At 37.2% G+C, this 16,736-nt stretch overlaps 1 protein-coding gene across 24 annotated transcripts in view; it reads left to right on the top strand.

Annotated features, from left to right (window-relative positions):
- Positions 1-16,736, top strand: part of PAM (peptidylglycine alpha-amidating monooxygenase) — a 270,852-nt gene that overhangs the window by 207,084 nt on the left and 47,032 nt on the right. For 12 of the 24 annotated variants that reach the window (XM_045808325.2, XM_045808323.2, XM_045808322.2 and 9 more), the window contains exons 13-14: positions 4,950-5,134; positions 6,425-6,493. In XM_045808325.2, the coding sequence (XP_045664281.2) occupies positions 4,950-5,134; positions 6,425-6,493 (254 nt within the window). Of the gene's footprint in view, positions 1-4,949; positions 5,144-6,424; positions 6,494-8,933; positions 9,018-16,736 lie in introns of all 24 variants that reach the window. The other 12 variants (XM_045808310.2, XM_045808321.2, XM_045808320.2 and 9 more) reach the window with 3 other exon arrangements.

Genomic DNA, 16,736 nt, shown 5'->3' with positions numbered 1-16,736 from the left:
GTGCCCCCTTACCAGCCTTTAAATATATGAGTCACAGGTTGTTGATCAGCTGTTCTCCATTCTATGTTAGTATAGACCTTCCAAAACTTTACTCAAGTGCCATTGGTTATTTTATTAGCTTTTGAAATAGGTAAACAGAGTAGGAAAAAATCCTTTTCAACACATTCTGTGTATTAGTGTACAAGTTCAAGTGTGGAATAAGTAGAATTTTTTGCTTAAAAGTCCCTTAACAATTTAGAAGGGCTTGTAACTTTGGCCACATTGTATCCTTTAAGTATCCTCTGTGAGGCAGTATCAAACATAGAAATTAGTGACTTGTTACAATGCCACTATGAGAGGTCAAACTAATGTCTGGAAGCCTCTTTCTTTTTTTTTTTCTTTTAAGATTTTATTTATCTATGTGACAGAGAGACAGCCAGTGAGAGAGGGAACACAGCAGGGGAGTGGGAGAGGAAGAAGCAGGCTCATAGCGGAGGAGCCTGATGTGGGGCTCGATCCCATAACGCCGGGATCACGCTCTGAGCCGAAGGCAGACGCTTAACGACTGCGCTACCCAGGCGCCCCTGGAAGCCTCTTTCAGTTTCAGGAGTACGGAATAATTCAGTCTTTTAACAAATGTGCATTTTGCTTTAAAACAGTACCTTAAAACAACTGTACCAATCTATCTTTTTGTAAATCTCATGTGGGCTAAAGGGAATGCCATTTTGAAATACAAATGAAATAGAAAGAAATTCCAGAAAGCTAAGTTATTGTATGGGTCCATATTCTGAATATTTAATTTATACTAAGGTAGCATTTCCCCCCAGTGGAATGATAAACTAATAAGACAGGTTTGAATAAAATTTAAATATGAATAAAAATTCTCATAATAATGCATAGTATTCCTGCATCACTTAATATGCATTTTAGTTTTAGAAAGGTAATAGCATCAGTGCATCTGTTTTATAAAATACAGGATAGCACTTCCACAGGGAACTATAGAATTACGGTGGAGAATGTAACCAGTAAAAGAAAACTAGTATTTTATGAGTCTGTTAAATGATACTCTGTAAATCTTTCCCTGTTCTCCCTTCCTGCCTAACTCCCCACATGAATGGACAAGATCATGTAGTCCCCCTGGGCTCAGGTTTGAACCGTGAGCATGAAGACTGCTCAGATACAAGGCCGCTTACCACAGGTCGTGTGGGGCCAGCAGATGCCCCTCCGTGCACCCGAAGAACTACCAGCGTCTAGCTGTTACCTTTCTTATTCTGCAACCACCTGGAAACTAGGTTTTGCGGGAAAATTCTATCAGTGGCCTACCAAGAAGACGTTCAGCTGAGTAATTCTCCCACCCAATCCAAGCTTAACTCTATATTGAGCTAAAAATCTTAGGACTGGAGAAAATTTTGCCGGGTGGAACACTCGCAGTTAGCTAATAAAAAGCCCTTTTAAAAATAGGGACTGATTTTTTCCTAGCAGGGACGCGTCCCAAAATACAACCGTTAGTTAAGACAAGACATACTAAGAAATTTACCAAATGGTAGTATTTTTATCTAGGTATATTAAACTTCCTTAAAATTGGTAAATATGAACAATATGTCTTAGACAAAGTTGCACCAACGTATGTACCGACAGCATAGTACTATCAGTGCAGAAGCTCGCGTGCCTGACTGCATTACATATTTTATATTCAATATAACACGTCTCTAAAGTCATTTCAAATGTTCAGTCAAGTAAACAAACAAACAAAAAAGAATTTTATGAAGTCAGCCAATTAAGCTAATTAAGTCAGCTAATTTGCAAACATTTTAAATTAACACTTGAGAGTTGGTAGATAATATTTACCTATTTGGTCAATTTTGTTGCGTCATATTTTTCCTTTGGAACCAGTTCTATCATGTACATATGAGTTTGTCTAATGAATATTCATAGATACCAAACACAGCACTTTAACCAACATTTTAAACTATATTATATGCAAAGATAAAGTTATATGGTCAGAAACTCCTTAATGTATAAGTTTAAAAGCACCATGAATCCTCTGAAGAAACGACTCAAAGTTTTGAAAAATAACTTCTTCAAAGTGTTCATACTTCTTTCCAAAATTAGTATTTCCCACCATTAGTTTTTGTTTTGTTTTGTGTTTTTAAGGCCAGCATCTGTTGGGTTTGAGGGGCTGAGGGATGAGGGAATCATCGAAGTGGACGGAGTATCACTGTCTGAAACACAGTCACAGTGTATGACGAGATTTGGGTTTTTTAAACAGCATATTTCAGGACATTTGGTACTTTCTTAAATCTCTATTACAGATCTTTATAATATGAAATCATATATTTTATTGAAACCTTCATAGAACATAGATAGATGATAAGTAGATAGATAAAGAGATAGATATAAACATTTTTCTGGAGTGCCGTAGACCGAGTTCGTAAAATCGAGCTGACTCAGCACCATGATCTATTCAGGGGTAACAGGTTATGCCATAGCAAGTTGTAAACATTTATTAAGATAGATTATCCATTCCTCCTTCCTTCCACAAATACTTATTGAGGGCTTAACTATTTTCAAGCTCATCACAGTTTGTCAGATTCAGAGCCAGCTGGTCTAAAAAAGTAGTTATCACATAAGCACTTTATTTTGCATGAAGATGAAAGAAATGCACCACTGTAATTTTGGAATATAAGCGATGCAGCAGGCATCATTTAGGGAATCACACTGGCGTTAGGAAATGCTGAAAGGGCCATGCAGTGGAGCCAGGGCAGACGTGTGAACACAGCCTCCCTCCATACTTTCTCATATTAATGATCATTAGATTGACAGAGTTGAATTGCATGTGTTGTCCTCTATGGAAAATAAGGGTAGATGTGTCAAAATTCTCCCTTAGGAATACAGAAAGCAGTTTAATTTAAAGTCAGATTTTTTTTTTTGATTGAAGGAAAGATGGATATGCAATAAATTAGGCAAACTGGTTTGCTGATACTAAGGGAGATTTGAGTCCTGACACATTTAAGATGTGATAGTTTCTCTGTCAGATCGGAACTCAGAGTTACCCTAACTCCAAGTTCAGTTATAAATGGAAAGGCATAAAATCTGACTCTTTTCTTTTCCTTCATCTCTTTAATGAATTTTTCTTTGTAATGGCAAAGATTCTAAAGTTATTTGATCAGCTCATTTTTGTATCATAGAATCAGTACCTTAAATGAATATCTGTGAGCTGATTATACTCTCTCACAAAGTCACATGTTTAGAGATGAACACAGGCATGCGGTTCCCAAACAGGTAAAATGTGGAAGGATCTGTCCACAGATTGGTTGCAAGTTTCATTGATTACTATATAAATTTACTGATTTTTTTTTTTTTTTTTACTTTCACTGATTGGAAAAGTTTGCACGATTATTTTGCTTTCCCTCTCTGCACAATGATTCAAGGTCTTCTAAGCTAAAGCTATATCTTCTGTTCCTTTTCCCTCATCTCTCTCTCTCGATCTACACATTTTTCTTCATTTTGAAGGGGGAAGCGTGGACACTATGGTGAGAGGCTCTGGCACCTGCCATTCCTTTTATAGCACACAGTTTTCTGACCAACTCCAATGATGTTAACATGTGATTCTTAGAAATGGTGTTTTGACACATGAAGACGGGCGTAGTGATCAGGTGTTTGTTTGGGACCGCACCTCACTATTTGCTTGCATTTCACAGGAGAGGCAATTACACTGACAGGTATCAGATTCAGGAGTGAGAAGCCAAATGACTTTTAAAGCGTGAACAGAGCTTCCCACGGCAGGGATTCATTGCTGTGGTCTCTCAGGGGCTCTACATTTTCAGAGCTTACAGAAACCACATCCCTGTTCGGAAAATATTTTTTTTTCCTTCCCTTGCTGACGTCATTACTGTTGCTATGGAGAGGAAGTGAGTGCCACATGACATTGCTGGAAAAATCAACATTGACGTATTTTTGTACAGCAAATAGTCCACTTCATGGCTTGTTTTTTATTAGCAGAGGCTTGCTAAAAATTGTCAGAACACCAAAAAGGAAACATTCATTTGCGCAAACTCCCTTGGAAATGAAAGTCTTGTGGAGGTGTACCAAAATAATTCCCTCCTAATGATAGTGAGAGGATGAAATACGTGATAGCCCATGTGAACTGAGAAAGAACAAAACATGTGTTAAACTATGAGGCATTGCCTTGTATTATTTGGAACTTGTATCTTAGAAATGTCTATCCCACTGTTTTAAAATCTTTTTTAGCAATTGAGTCTGTCAGCTGTGCAGCACTACCCCACTGAGGTCTGAGCCTTTAGAGGAGGTGAGGACTGATGTCCTTTTGTATCATTCCCGAAGCTCTCTTTACTTCCCTGCTGTAGAAGCCGGGGTGTCAAGTCAGATGTCAGGGGCACACTGATGATGTCTTAGTATCAATGCATGATTCTCGGTTCATCTGACCGTGAGGCTGGAGGCAGTTATCAAAAACAAGATCCTAGACTCTCGGGGTTAAATGGAAAAAGCCGTTTTTAAAGACTTGTAAATAATATATGATATTTCTGTTGAAGTGTTCTGAATTTTACCATTATTAAGTAAATAATTAAGATTTTTCCATGAGGAAGGTACTTTGCCCAACCTGCTAGTTTTAGCAAATGGAAGGAGGACTAAAGCATGAAAGGATTTGGAAGAGGAGAGACAGTATGTCACTGCTACTTAAATGCCATTTCCATCTGTGGTATTTGGTGGTATCAGTGGAGTGACTGCAAATGGATACTCCATTATGAAGTAGAACTATGCCTTTGACAATGTGCTTTAGGTGCTGAAAACTGTGATGGGTTTTAATGAAAGCTATAAAATAAATGCACAGTATTTCCACCTCTGAACCCATTGCTGGCGGATTTACTGATTGTATTTTTCTTGTATTAAGAATGTGTTTTATGTGAGCGGCTGATTTGTGATGTCTCTTATTTATTTTTTGCTTGCAGAGGCACATCTAGTGATGAAATGTGCAACCTGTACATTATGTATTACATGGAAGCCAAGCACGCAGTTTCTTTCATGACCTGTACACAGAACGTAGCCCCGGATCTGTTCAGAACCATACCACCAGAGGCCAATATTCCAATTCCTGTGAAGTCTGAGATGGTTATGATGCACGGACATCACAAAGGTCAAACTGGTATTAATTTAAAGTGAAATATGATTTTGCATTTTGTATTTTCTTGTGTGTCTCCCCTTGACTCTATAATTAATTTTTAAAATCATCCACCTTCTATCAGTCACATGTACACATAATCCAGTTCCCACCTTTCCCTCTTTTATAACCGACCTACCTTCCTGACATGCCCCCATCAAAACAGTTAAAATGAAGAATCTCCATTAGTGATGAAACAGACTGGTTTGGGGACCAGTTCAATAAATATAGCTCTTTCTTCATTTAATGCATGTTTCCTCGCTTCCCCATTTGATTCTTTCCATAGCCAGTAATGACTTATGCAATTTATGGATTTATGCGCCGTGTTCTAAAGAGTGCTTCAGTTTGCCAATGAAAATGGTTATCGTCTCCAACCATACCCTAAATTATCTATTCTAATGGGCCTCCTCAAGCAGAGAAGAGTTCTTGATTTATGAGGCATTACTAATCTTGGCCTTTTTGGTCTCATTCTCAGAATTGTTGATGAACTTACTCTTCATCTGCAAAATGATCATACTGATTGTCGTTTCATTAGTTTAAAATTGCAAAACGCACACCCTGTTTTATTGGATGGAGTATGCTGAGACTTTAGTGAGTTTTACAGATCCAATCTTAAAATACCAGATCACCTTCTTAATGTTTTTCTATTGGAAATTTTATGAAACAAGTTTGCATAGCAACTAGGTCACTTATTGAGATCCTAATAAACTGATAGAATGTGCCTTAAAATGTTTTCAAATTATCCTTAGAATGTCACTAAATTCAATTTTTAAAAATACAAGCAGTTTTATTAATGCATTTTTTAAAAAGATTTTATTTATTTATTTGACGGAGAGACAGCCAGCGAGAGAGGGAACACAAGCAGGGGGAGTGGGAGAGGAAGAAGCAGGCTCCCAGCGGAGCAAGCAGCCCGATGCGGGGCTCGATCCCAGGACCCTGGGATCATGACCTGAGCCCAAGGCAGACGCTTAATGACTGAGCCACCCAGGTGCCCCTATTAATGCATTTTTAGAATTCTGTATCGTGTATATATTACTGAAAGGGTAGTTGATCTAGTTATTAAGTCAGAAGTCTGGTAATTGGTGGTTACACTGGAGTTTTTTTGTGAAATAGAGCATTTTTACCATATGAGTTCTTAATACTGTTGTTTTTATGAAACATAAGGTCCTGAAAATATTTTTGTGTTGATGGTATATTTCCAGCAAACTATTTAACGTATGTGATATATCCTGCAAATTTATGCTCAGCTTTTTTGATCCTTTACAGAAACAGAGAACCGAGACAAGACTTCTTTACTACAGCAGCCAAAAGGAGAAGAAGAAGTGTTAGAACAGGGTATGTATGCATAGTTTTATAACTAGGCCTAAAAAAAGTATTCATGTTCCAATTAGGCAATCAAATTTTAAAGTTACTGAGATATTTTAGGTCTCTTTATCAGCCTCCATCCCTGTGTATTGCTGTTTTATATAATACATAATTCATGAGAAAATGGTCAATTGTACTTTAGCTTTGAAAGTAAAATTCCTTGTTGTAATTTAGACCCATTAGATTTTTCTGTCTTTGTTGTCGTTTTTTTAAATATGGTAACTTTTATAAGTAGTGCAAATATAGTCATTAGAAACAATCGGTGGGCTGCTTTTGAAATCTAAAGGACTTTACCATTTAAAGTCTTGTGTGCTTTGGGCGATGTGTTCATTGACTATATTTGAAAGGAACTAAGACTTAACCTTCATCTTGCCTCTCTTAAGTCATCCTTCTCTGCCTTCAGTAAAGCAGGAGGGATTACCCACATCGGCATCTGTAGTTGTGTTAGGTTGCCATCCAATGAGTTAAGAAAGCATCATTCTTCCTCTGATCTGTTTCTTTGCAGTAGTGATACTTGATCCTTGTATGTCATATCCTGCGTGTATTGGCACTGAAAAACCATTCTTCTCAATCTTGTTTTCGTACCAAGTTTTCAAAAGATGATACCTTGTGTTAGGCGTTGGAGTATGTTATCAAGTCTTTTTTGGCCTAGATAGGATATATTTTAAAACATTAGTTTCATGTTAATGCAAGCACACTTCTTATGACAACATAAAGTGTACAGGAAATCGATAGGATTTTTCTGTTGGCAACAGATAGAAATTTCTCACTCTTTGGGTATTGTAAACCACTATTGGAATTCTTCAAAATGTATTCTGTTAGGTCTAGGTCAAAGACAATACTCTTGCATTAAGAGTATTTACAAAATTAAAGAATCCAGACTTTTTAAAGGAAGACATACACTCTGAAAGGCATCAGGGAAAACTTTAATATAAAAGGTTTTAAATTATATAGAGTATGTTCCATAACATTTCATTCTAACAAAGTGGCCTCTGGAAAAAGAATACAACTTTAGCTCAAAGTTGTTTTTACTGTTCTGTTAAGTCAAAAAAAGGGAGATGATTTTATATGAAATAGTTTATGTACTAAATGGCTCATACTAAACTATTGAGTATGATTTAAAATAGCTAAATTTATCAATCTGTGTATACAACTGTAAGAAAGTCATAAGTATAGACTACGTATTAACAGTGTTTGCTATAACCGTACTGAAATCTGATCAGACTTAAAATGAATTATTTTGATATTGAACACACTGTTTGAAATATAGGCCTTTGAAATATATATAATTTGGGTCTCTTAGAATACATTTTGAAATACTAACATGTGAAAAGTATAAAATAAGACCACCATTTAGTAGATGCATCTTATAAAATGGTAAGTTTCTATGGAAAGTGAGGCTGAACTGTTTTCATTTTCAAGTTATCTGAGTTGATCAAGGGAGGCACTGAAACTTCTGAAAGATTAGAAACCGAGAGGTTTCATTAGCAGAAGAACCTTAAATGTGAGGTTTAGTCTGTTCTTTCTAAATAAGATTTAGGAGGTGTCATATATACCAAAAACCCAAATCCTTTAAAACACTTTCATATTTTGCCATTCCTTTACCCTTTCCTGTTTGTTCATATATGCATATAAGAGTAAGAAGTTTCAATAGACCCAAAGCCTTACTGGTTCCAGAGAAGAATTCTGTGGACACAAAAGAAATTATTTTCTTAGAATTAGTGTTTTATTCTACTTATGAATAAAAATGCTGTGAAGTGATTTAACTTGAGAAAAAAACAGATTCTTCTGACTGAATTTTCGTACTGCAGAAAATCGGCTATGACATTCACATGTTGAAATTAGTGGGCCCATCAAAATGTCACCTGCTAGGTTATGTGAAGACGGATAACTAACCAAAAGCCATTTCAGTGTCCAGTATAGCCCGTATATTATTCTGCAGGTCTTTGGGCACCACCAGCCTAGAATTTAAAGAGAACAGAGAAACAGACCAGGTGCATATTTGTACACGTAGTCTGTTTGATTCGCTCATGAGATCATTCTACCTCCTTGCAGTATACAGGGCAGATCTACTCCTTACTGAGAGAGTGTCCCATTCTTCTCAGAGATGTTTGTTTGCACAAAATGCGTATTAGTATTAATTCCCTGGGGAGATAAATTGGCCAGGTAGTGAATAAGAGGGCTCTAATTATTCAAATAAATTATGCCACATCTGCTGATTTTGAAGTAAGCCCTCCAGCTCAACCTTGTGCCTTATTTTGGTGTTCTGGCCAAAACAACTTACGTTCAAGTACTCCGCCAACTTGTATTGATTCTTTTAATATTTTAAACCCCCAATAAATAAAAGCTGTGAATCATTTCAGTTGCGATAGCCACAAGTTAACAGACAGCATTTATGTTGGTCACACAGAGGATGTCAAACCCCCACTGGAAATAGAACAGTTGTGGAGCAGGAAGGAAAAGACCCCAAACGTCAGAGGACATGTACTCGAAGGCAAGTTCTGTACCCATCAGTGGCTAAATAGTAGAGATAGTTCTGCCTGGATAACACAAACAATATTGTTTTTACTTCCTATCTTAATACATTGGAAAGCATCTAGGAAGATAAAGGTCAAGATATGTAATAAATGCTCTGTTGGAAAGAAGGGATGACTTTTATTAAGGTAGTAAAAGAGACAGAGGGAAAGATATTCATATGCTATAGGCTAAAACAAAAATGCAGCTGTGTCACATTATTTATCTAATACTCTGTTTCTCAGTTGGAATAGAAGTTTGGTGGTTTTTTTTTTAATTCTAAATACAAAAATAGCTATTAATTTTTGTCTGAATACTAATCTTGGTTGGAGATTTTACTAGAGTTTAAAAGAAATGGTTGAGTTACATGAACCTACGTAGTGTTGCCCAGCCTGTGCTTACAAACACTCTTACCTCCTGCAGTATCCTTGTGTATATTTGCTTCCTGAAGAACAAAATTTGGTGTAAGGCACCTGTATCTCAGACCTATCTCAAAAGATGTAATTATATACCAGAAGAGCCTCATTATATGACAGCTTTCTATCAGGTTGTCCTGGATCATGCAACAATGAGACAGATTTTAATGAGCCTTTAATTAAGTCTGTGGGGCGTTTTAAAACCTAATGCTTATTTGACTGATTTGTTAAATAATCTTCGTTTAAAAAGATATGGAATTTACAGAAAAATCAGAAGCAGCAAATAAAAATCATCCATCATCCCCAGAAACATGGTATATATGTACATCTCAGTGTGAAATATATATTATATATACATTATTTTAATAACATTTAGATCACATGTGCATAGTTTTGTATCCTGTTTTTTAAATACTATATTTTGAACATTTCCTCCAGCTATAAAAATTTATTGGCAAGTGTGACTCTTTTTGCCTGCATAATATGTGTATATTCCTACCCATACTGCTTTGAGACTAGCCTCTTTGTCTATAGGTGAGCTAATCTGTGATTGAGTTGATTATGTCTGCCTCCAAGCAGAAAAAAACTAATAGATATTCACAATGAACTGAAACATCACTATCCTTTGAAATCATTGTAAGTGAAGATTACCTCTGTCTGTAATAAGTACAATAAGCTAAACAATAATACTCAATTAGACATTGATTCCAAGTGGAGGAAACAAATCCTGGAAGACTACAGAATGCGAACGGTGGCATTGAGGTTTTCCAGATCAGACACGTGAGCGTATCCTTTACTTATATCTTATGGTTGGCACTTTCAGGAAAGTAAAGTGTGTTTTGTAAGTTCTCTTTATTTCTTATGCATTCTCGTTTCTTGTATATGTTCACTATACCAGTGACACAACCTGAGCTTTCTTTTTTTTTTTTCATTATGTTCAGTTAGCCAACATATAGTACACCATAAGTTTTTGTTGTGGTGTTCACCTGAGCTTTCTACCAACATTGTTTGGGTAAGGAATAGGGGCTGAAACCAAGAGGTTTTACCAGCTTCAAGCAAGAATCTATGCAACTACTATTAGGAGTTCTGATTGTGAGTGTTTCTCTCCTTTCTACAAAGCAAAGGTGCAGTATTGAAATTTATGTTAGTTGTATTGGGAAGATACAATGGCAGAACTGAAAGTCAAAATCTGTAATACCAGTTGTCTTTGTTATTGTACATTTTGCACTAGGCAGCATTTCTTTTGCTGCAGAAGGGGCCTTTAACATGTTTTATTCAATTTGCTCCATACTCTTCTCATTGTAGGCTTTGTGCCCTCACATAATCAATCTTTCTACTCAAAGGTCAGCATGAGCGACTATATTCCCAAGGTAGGGAGAATATGACAAAAATACAATTTGTAGAGGGAAAACACTCCATGACCCCAGATAGTTAAAGGTCTTCAGACACCTTCTGTGAAACAGAATAATTTCACAGTGGTTTTATGCTAACAAAAACGAATTACCATTGGCATGTTTTATCAAATAAGCAGAATCAAGGGAACAAGGTTGCAAGTCAAAAAGACAATGGTCTACTGTAAAAGCTTGTTAAAGTAACAGTTGGTAAACCATTTGTGAGAGGAGTGATGCAAAGGCTGGGCTTAAGGACGAAAATTTATATTTCTTTGCTTTGTTCAGAATAGAACACTTCCTTCATTCCCTCATAACATACACATGATTTTAGTAGCGTCTTCTCGGCCAATTCCAAGCACCGCAATGCCACTTTGCTGTTTGAAAGAGGATACAATTCTTGTTTGTATTCCCATTCACTAAGAATTTATCAGTTTTTCATGATTTATGGGCAGCTCACAAGTCTTTATATATTGAACTCATCTATCAAACACAATTCTAAATACCCCCCAAGGCTCTGGGAAGCCGAGTAGATGCTGTTTTGAATTGGTTTTCTAATAGCAGAATAAGCAGATGAGAATGATCCTTTGTCACACAGTTGTGCTTTCTGATATACACCTGTGTGCATGGTAGTTGCAAAACCCGTCATCTGCTAACTTCTCCTTTTTTATATTTGTCTCATTTTCTTAAGAGAAGGGGGGAAGCCCATTTTGATTTTTCAGTTGAGTAAAAGAAAAAAAATAATAAAGTTTACTTCATTTGCGATCCTGGAGCAGAACCATGATCATGTTTTATTTCACGAAGGCTAGTAGGGTCAAGGTTAGTGATGAGTCAGCAGTTAATAAACCAAATCAACTAACCAGAAGGGAAAATCAAGTACGACTGAGTTATAAGCCAAAATACTAAAATCTGAAAAGAAACGCTTTTATTTTTCCATTCCTCATACCTCTCTCGTTAATCAGTTATGTTCCATGTTGCAGTCTCATTAGCTTGGTTACTTGGCGTATTGTGTCCGTGGCTAACCTGCTGATGAACATCCTATTTACCTTCCGTGTACCGTAGAAATCACAGAGCAAGAACAAAAGTTGTTTGTTTTAGGTAATAAAGTCCTAGTGACACGTGTGGGAAACGGGACTTCATATTCTGAAGATTACCAAAATGTTTCTGATCATTTTTTAAAATACCTCCACAATTAAGCTTTTCACTCTGTCTAAAAGTAGAGATACTTATTTTGCAACTAATGAATCATCAAACTTTGCATCAAAAACCAGGGATGCACTGTATGGTGCATAATATAATATAATATAATATAATATAATATAATATAATATAATATATAATAAAATAATATAATAAAAATATTATTATATAAAATAATAATTTTAAAGCATTTTATTAAAAAAAAACTCATGGGGCAATTTTTCGACGTATGTTTCTCTTTCAGCTTATCCCACCATATTCCGGAAAGTAAACCAAAGAAATTTTCATGTTGATGGCAGGGAATAGCGAATGGTCCGTACTAAATAGAAAAAATGCCCATTGAGTCATGAGGTAGTTAACGCAAGCCCACAACTTAACGGATTGGGAGTTTAACTGGTAGTGTTTTAGATTTTCTCCTGCTACGCTGTGTTCTTTTTCCTGGCACATTGGCTGCTACCAGTTATGTTTTCCAAATCCAGACCCCCTCAGCCAAATTACTTAAAGAACTAGAACTTTTCTGCATTTTATAAGAATCAAAGTTTGAGTGAGAAAAAAAAGAAACGGACTCACTGTAGCCTAAAATCATCAAAGAAATATGTTTATTTCTGTTGATGGCAGAAGCAAAGGGTGACATTTTTAACATATTATTATTCATTGCAGATTAATTTATGGAGTATCTGCTGTGATGAGAATAGTACTAATCACTGGAAATATGACAGTGAGTAAGAAATTAGAGGGTTTTTAAAATTTTTTTCATATAAAACCCCATTTATCCCTTTCTACCTGTCCCTTCCCAGATAACTTAAATGTAAGTTTTTTAAAGAAAATCTTAGAGAATTTGATCATACATGGAAGGTATATTGCCAGAGGAAAGTGAAGGCTATTGAAGAGACAGAAAACGTTTCTACTTTTTCAAACCAAAGGAAGCCAGTCATTATTCTTTAGGCCAGTTTCGTGCAAATCACTGTCGTACATAGATATTGACTAGTTTACAAGCATCTTATATTATAATATGTAGAAGACAGGCCAGGAAAGGACAAAAAGAAGCTTGCTCTGTTAAAGAGGACACCCAGCACCTGGGCTCAGAAGACAGTTCATTTAAATAGGAAAAAAAAATTAAATATAGTAAGATTGTCAGGTCCAAGGTAAATCCACAGGAAAGAGTTTATTGGCCATTATAGAAAAAAAAGGTGGGGGGGAGGCCCAGATCCAGTATAGTGACCAGATAGAAGGTGAGCCCCCAAGTCAGGTTGCTCCTTCACGTCCCAGTTCCACTTCCTCCCAGACCTGCAGGTTAGTCCTTTACCATTGATTTCCTCATCTAAAATGAGGATAAGGAGTATTTTGTAAATATTAAATGTGTTAAATTGTATAAAGTAACTCAGCAAAGTAACTGGGTAATGCTAAGCTCACAAACAATACTAGCTATTACTATTATTATCGTGTGTCTTTCATAAAGTACTAGTTTATCTGTTATCTCTGTCCACAACAGGTAGGGTAACTGTATATCCCAGTTTTTCCAGGATTGTCCTAGTTTATGCCTAGTATAAATATTAAACAACACCCTTTTTCTTCTCAAATATGTCCCAGTTTGGACAATAAATTACATAGTCATCTTAGCTGTGGGAGCCAGAATAAAATTCGAGAATAGCACTGTGAAATTCATACGCTGAAAGAGCTGAGAAAAGGTGGGGTATAACCCAGGAGTGTCCGGATGTCGTGGGCTACCATCGCAAGTCAGTTCCACAGAGCTGGGGCAGCTTTATGCCGTTACAGCCAGATTTTGACGTTGAAGACAGGGATGAAAATCGGTTCTGAGGAAAGAGGGAAAGAGACTTTCAGCATGCCAATCAAGATGATAAGAATCCCAAAGAAGTCCTGGTGGTAGGGAGGAAGAAAATGACATTGACATACTAGCATTGACGAATCAGTTGACTTTGTGATTCACTGGTGACAGAGGGATGAATCCAGTTTTCCAGATTGATTGACCCAAAACCCATTTTATCATCAAGAGAGATACTATAAAAAAGATGAAGTAAGGGGAGGAGATTAAGAGCTCAGTTTTAGATATGTCGAGTTCACAATTCCTATGAAACAGACAACCAAGTGGAAATTTCCAGAGGGTAGTTTTATATATCAATTTGGTACTAGGAGAGCTCCAGATATGAGAGTCATTTGTCTGGAGGCAGCAGCTGAAGCCTGGTGAATGGCTGGTATTTCTTAGTAGGCAGAGGCCTTCACCAGGGGGAAGAAAGGATGCCAGGGATAGTCGTCAGAAAACACCAACATTTTCGAATGTTGGGCAGAAGAATAAGAGAAAGCAAAGATGACAGGCGGAGAAGATCTGGAAAGAACAACGTTATAAGGAGAGAGTTTCTGAAGGGACGAGTGGGTCAAGGTGAAGGGTCTCTTGGCTTTGGCAGCTAGGAGCTCTTGAGCAACTCATGAAGAAGTCATACAAGGGTGAAGGAAGACAAGCAAGCAGATGCCTTTGGCCTTAGAAAGAAAGAGGATATGAGGAAGGGTGAAGCAGCCGTGCACTGTCCAATATGGCAGGCACTAGCCACACATGGCTATTTAAAATTGGATATAAATTAATTGAAAGTAAGTAAAATTAAAAATAAAATTCCTCAGTCATACTAGCCACATTACAAGTCCCCCACCCCCACCCCCGCCATAGTCCTGTGTGTCTAGTCTCTTTCATGTTGGGCAACACAGGTATAAGGATATCCCCATGATTGCAGAAAGCACCGTTAGACAGTTCTGGAACTTGTTAAAGGAAAAGGGAAGGCAGAAAAGTTTGAAAGACGTGCTGCGTCAGGCGAAGGTCTCTCTTGCCTCCATGACTGCTCAAGATAAATGCAGAGTGAGTGTGCTTTTAACCGGAGTCAAGTCTTCAGCAAAGAAGCTGTATTAGAAAAGCAAGAGAAGAGAAGAGAAAAGAGAAGAGCCGAGAGAAGAGAGGAGAAGAGAAGAAAAAGAAGAAAAGAAAAGAAAGGGAAGAAGAGGAAAGCGTATAGGAAAGTCTCTGGAAGTACTGGGAGGGCTGGCATCCAGAATACTGGAGTAGGGATAGTTCTTTCTCCAAAAGTAGACAGAGAGAGAGAGGGAAAGTGCAAGTACCACTTCCTTTGGTAAAGCTAGGATGCGAATCACTACGATAGCCAGTAGGGGCTTTCTAAAGGGGCTTTTCTTCCCTCCATTCTGAAAATCCCAATACTTGAATACAAGAAAAGAACTGAATTTTTTTTAATTTTAGGTAAACAACAGATTGAAACAGATGCATGTGCATGTTGCAACTAGAGTTTATGTCTTTTTTGCTGGTAATTATAATAGCTGCAGTTCGGTGATGCCTACTTTAGGATATATGTACCTTTTACATGAACTTCTTGAAATGCACAAGACAATTCTGGAAGGTAGTAGTCATTCATTATCTTTATAATGTTAAGTAACTTGCTTAAAGGCACAGAATAGCCACTAAGCGTCAGAGTTGGATTCAAACATGGGTGTAAAAGACACACCAGACACAGGGCAGTAACAATCCAGGGAAAGACCTGAGTGCCACAGGGGCACAGAGCTGAGACGCCTAATCCGACTGTCAAGGAAGGCTTCGTGGACGTAAGTGACACCTATGTAAGATCTGAAGGCTTAGGAGCTAGTTGATTACAGGGGAGAGCGTGTCCCAGGAAGCAGAAACAGCATCTTAGAGTTGGCATTCAAGGAAGGGGAAGCCGTATGGCTGTACCATAAACTGAGAAGAAAAAAGGGGATATTGAGAAATGTAACTGGGGTAGAGACCACACAACTTCCTCTGTTTATTTCCTCCTCCATCCATTGCATTCAAGGTTAGCTATATATGGCTCAGAAAAATACTTAACATTTCAGGATTCCATATATCCAGTCCCCCAGAAGAGAAAGAAGCACGCTCTGGTTTGTGCTTAAGGATGTAAGAGATAGCCATCTAGTGGTCTCTCTGTCACACGTCATCTCTATAAATGAGATGCCGCTCTGAGCTTTGTTTTCCTAAGGCCAGTGCCACCTGTGTGCAGCCAAGCCCATTACATTGCTAAAGTTTTGTTTTCCCAACCCAGTGATCGTTGTAAATGACAATTTCAAAGGAACTGGAGCGCTGTGCATTTGCTGCTTCATCACGGCTTTTGGAGTTTTACTGACACACCTGAATAACTATTCAGAGTTGCAGGTCTGTTTCTCCATCAATATTAGCCTAATGACAAGGATTCAAGTTTTAAAATGCTGATTTTTGCCTACCCCTGAAATAATCTCGCGTTTTATTTTCTATATAAATGCTTCATTGCACAACAGCACATTAAACTGTTTATGTTTCGTGTGTGGGGCAGGAGAATTTAGCAGTAATGGATTCATTTCTTTTCTGTGAGGCAAAATGCCACCTTGGCCTAACAGATTTGGTTGAGTTGTAATTTGCTTTGTTCATTTTACTGAGATTGGCCCTATTACTTGGTAATTATTTTTTGATTGAAGATTTCACCTGGGATAAGCTGCTTCCATGGGCAAGAATTGAAAACCTACTTTGAATCATTAAACCAAGACTATTTGTAAACATGACAGGATCTCTTAGCATCATTTTGGAAAGACTTCATATCCCCTTGCACCAATTTTTAAATAATATGTTAATCTTTAGTGGAATGTATCATAGCTAAACCAGTTATCATTTTC

Source organism: Ursus americanus, chromosome 5 (assembly GCF_024610735.1).
Source record: "Ursus americanus isolate L20-20 chromosome 5, mUrsAme1.1.p, whole genome shotgun sequence".
Classification (NCBI taxonomy): domain Eukaryota; kingdom Metazoa; phylum Chordata; class Mammalia; order Carnivora; family Ursidae; genus Ursus; species Ursus americanus.
The sequence above is the reverse complement of the archived record's forward strand: the minus strand, read 5'-3'. Positions and strand labels throughout refer to the sequence as shown.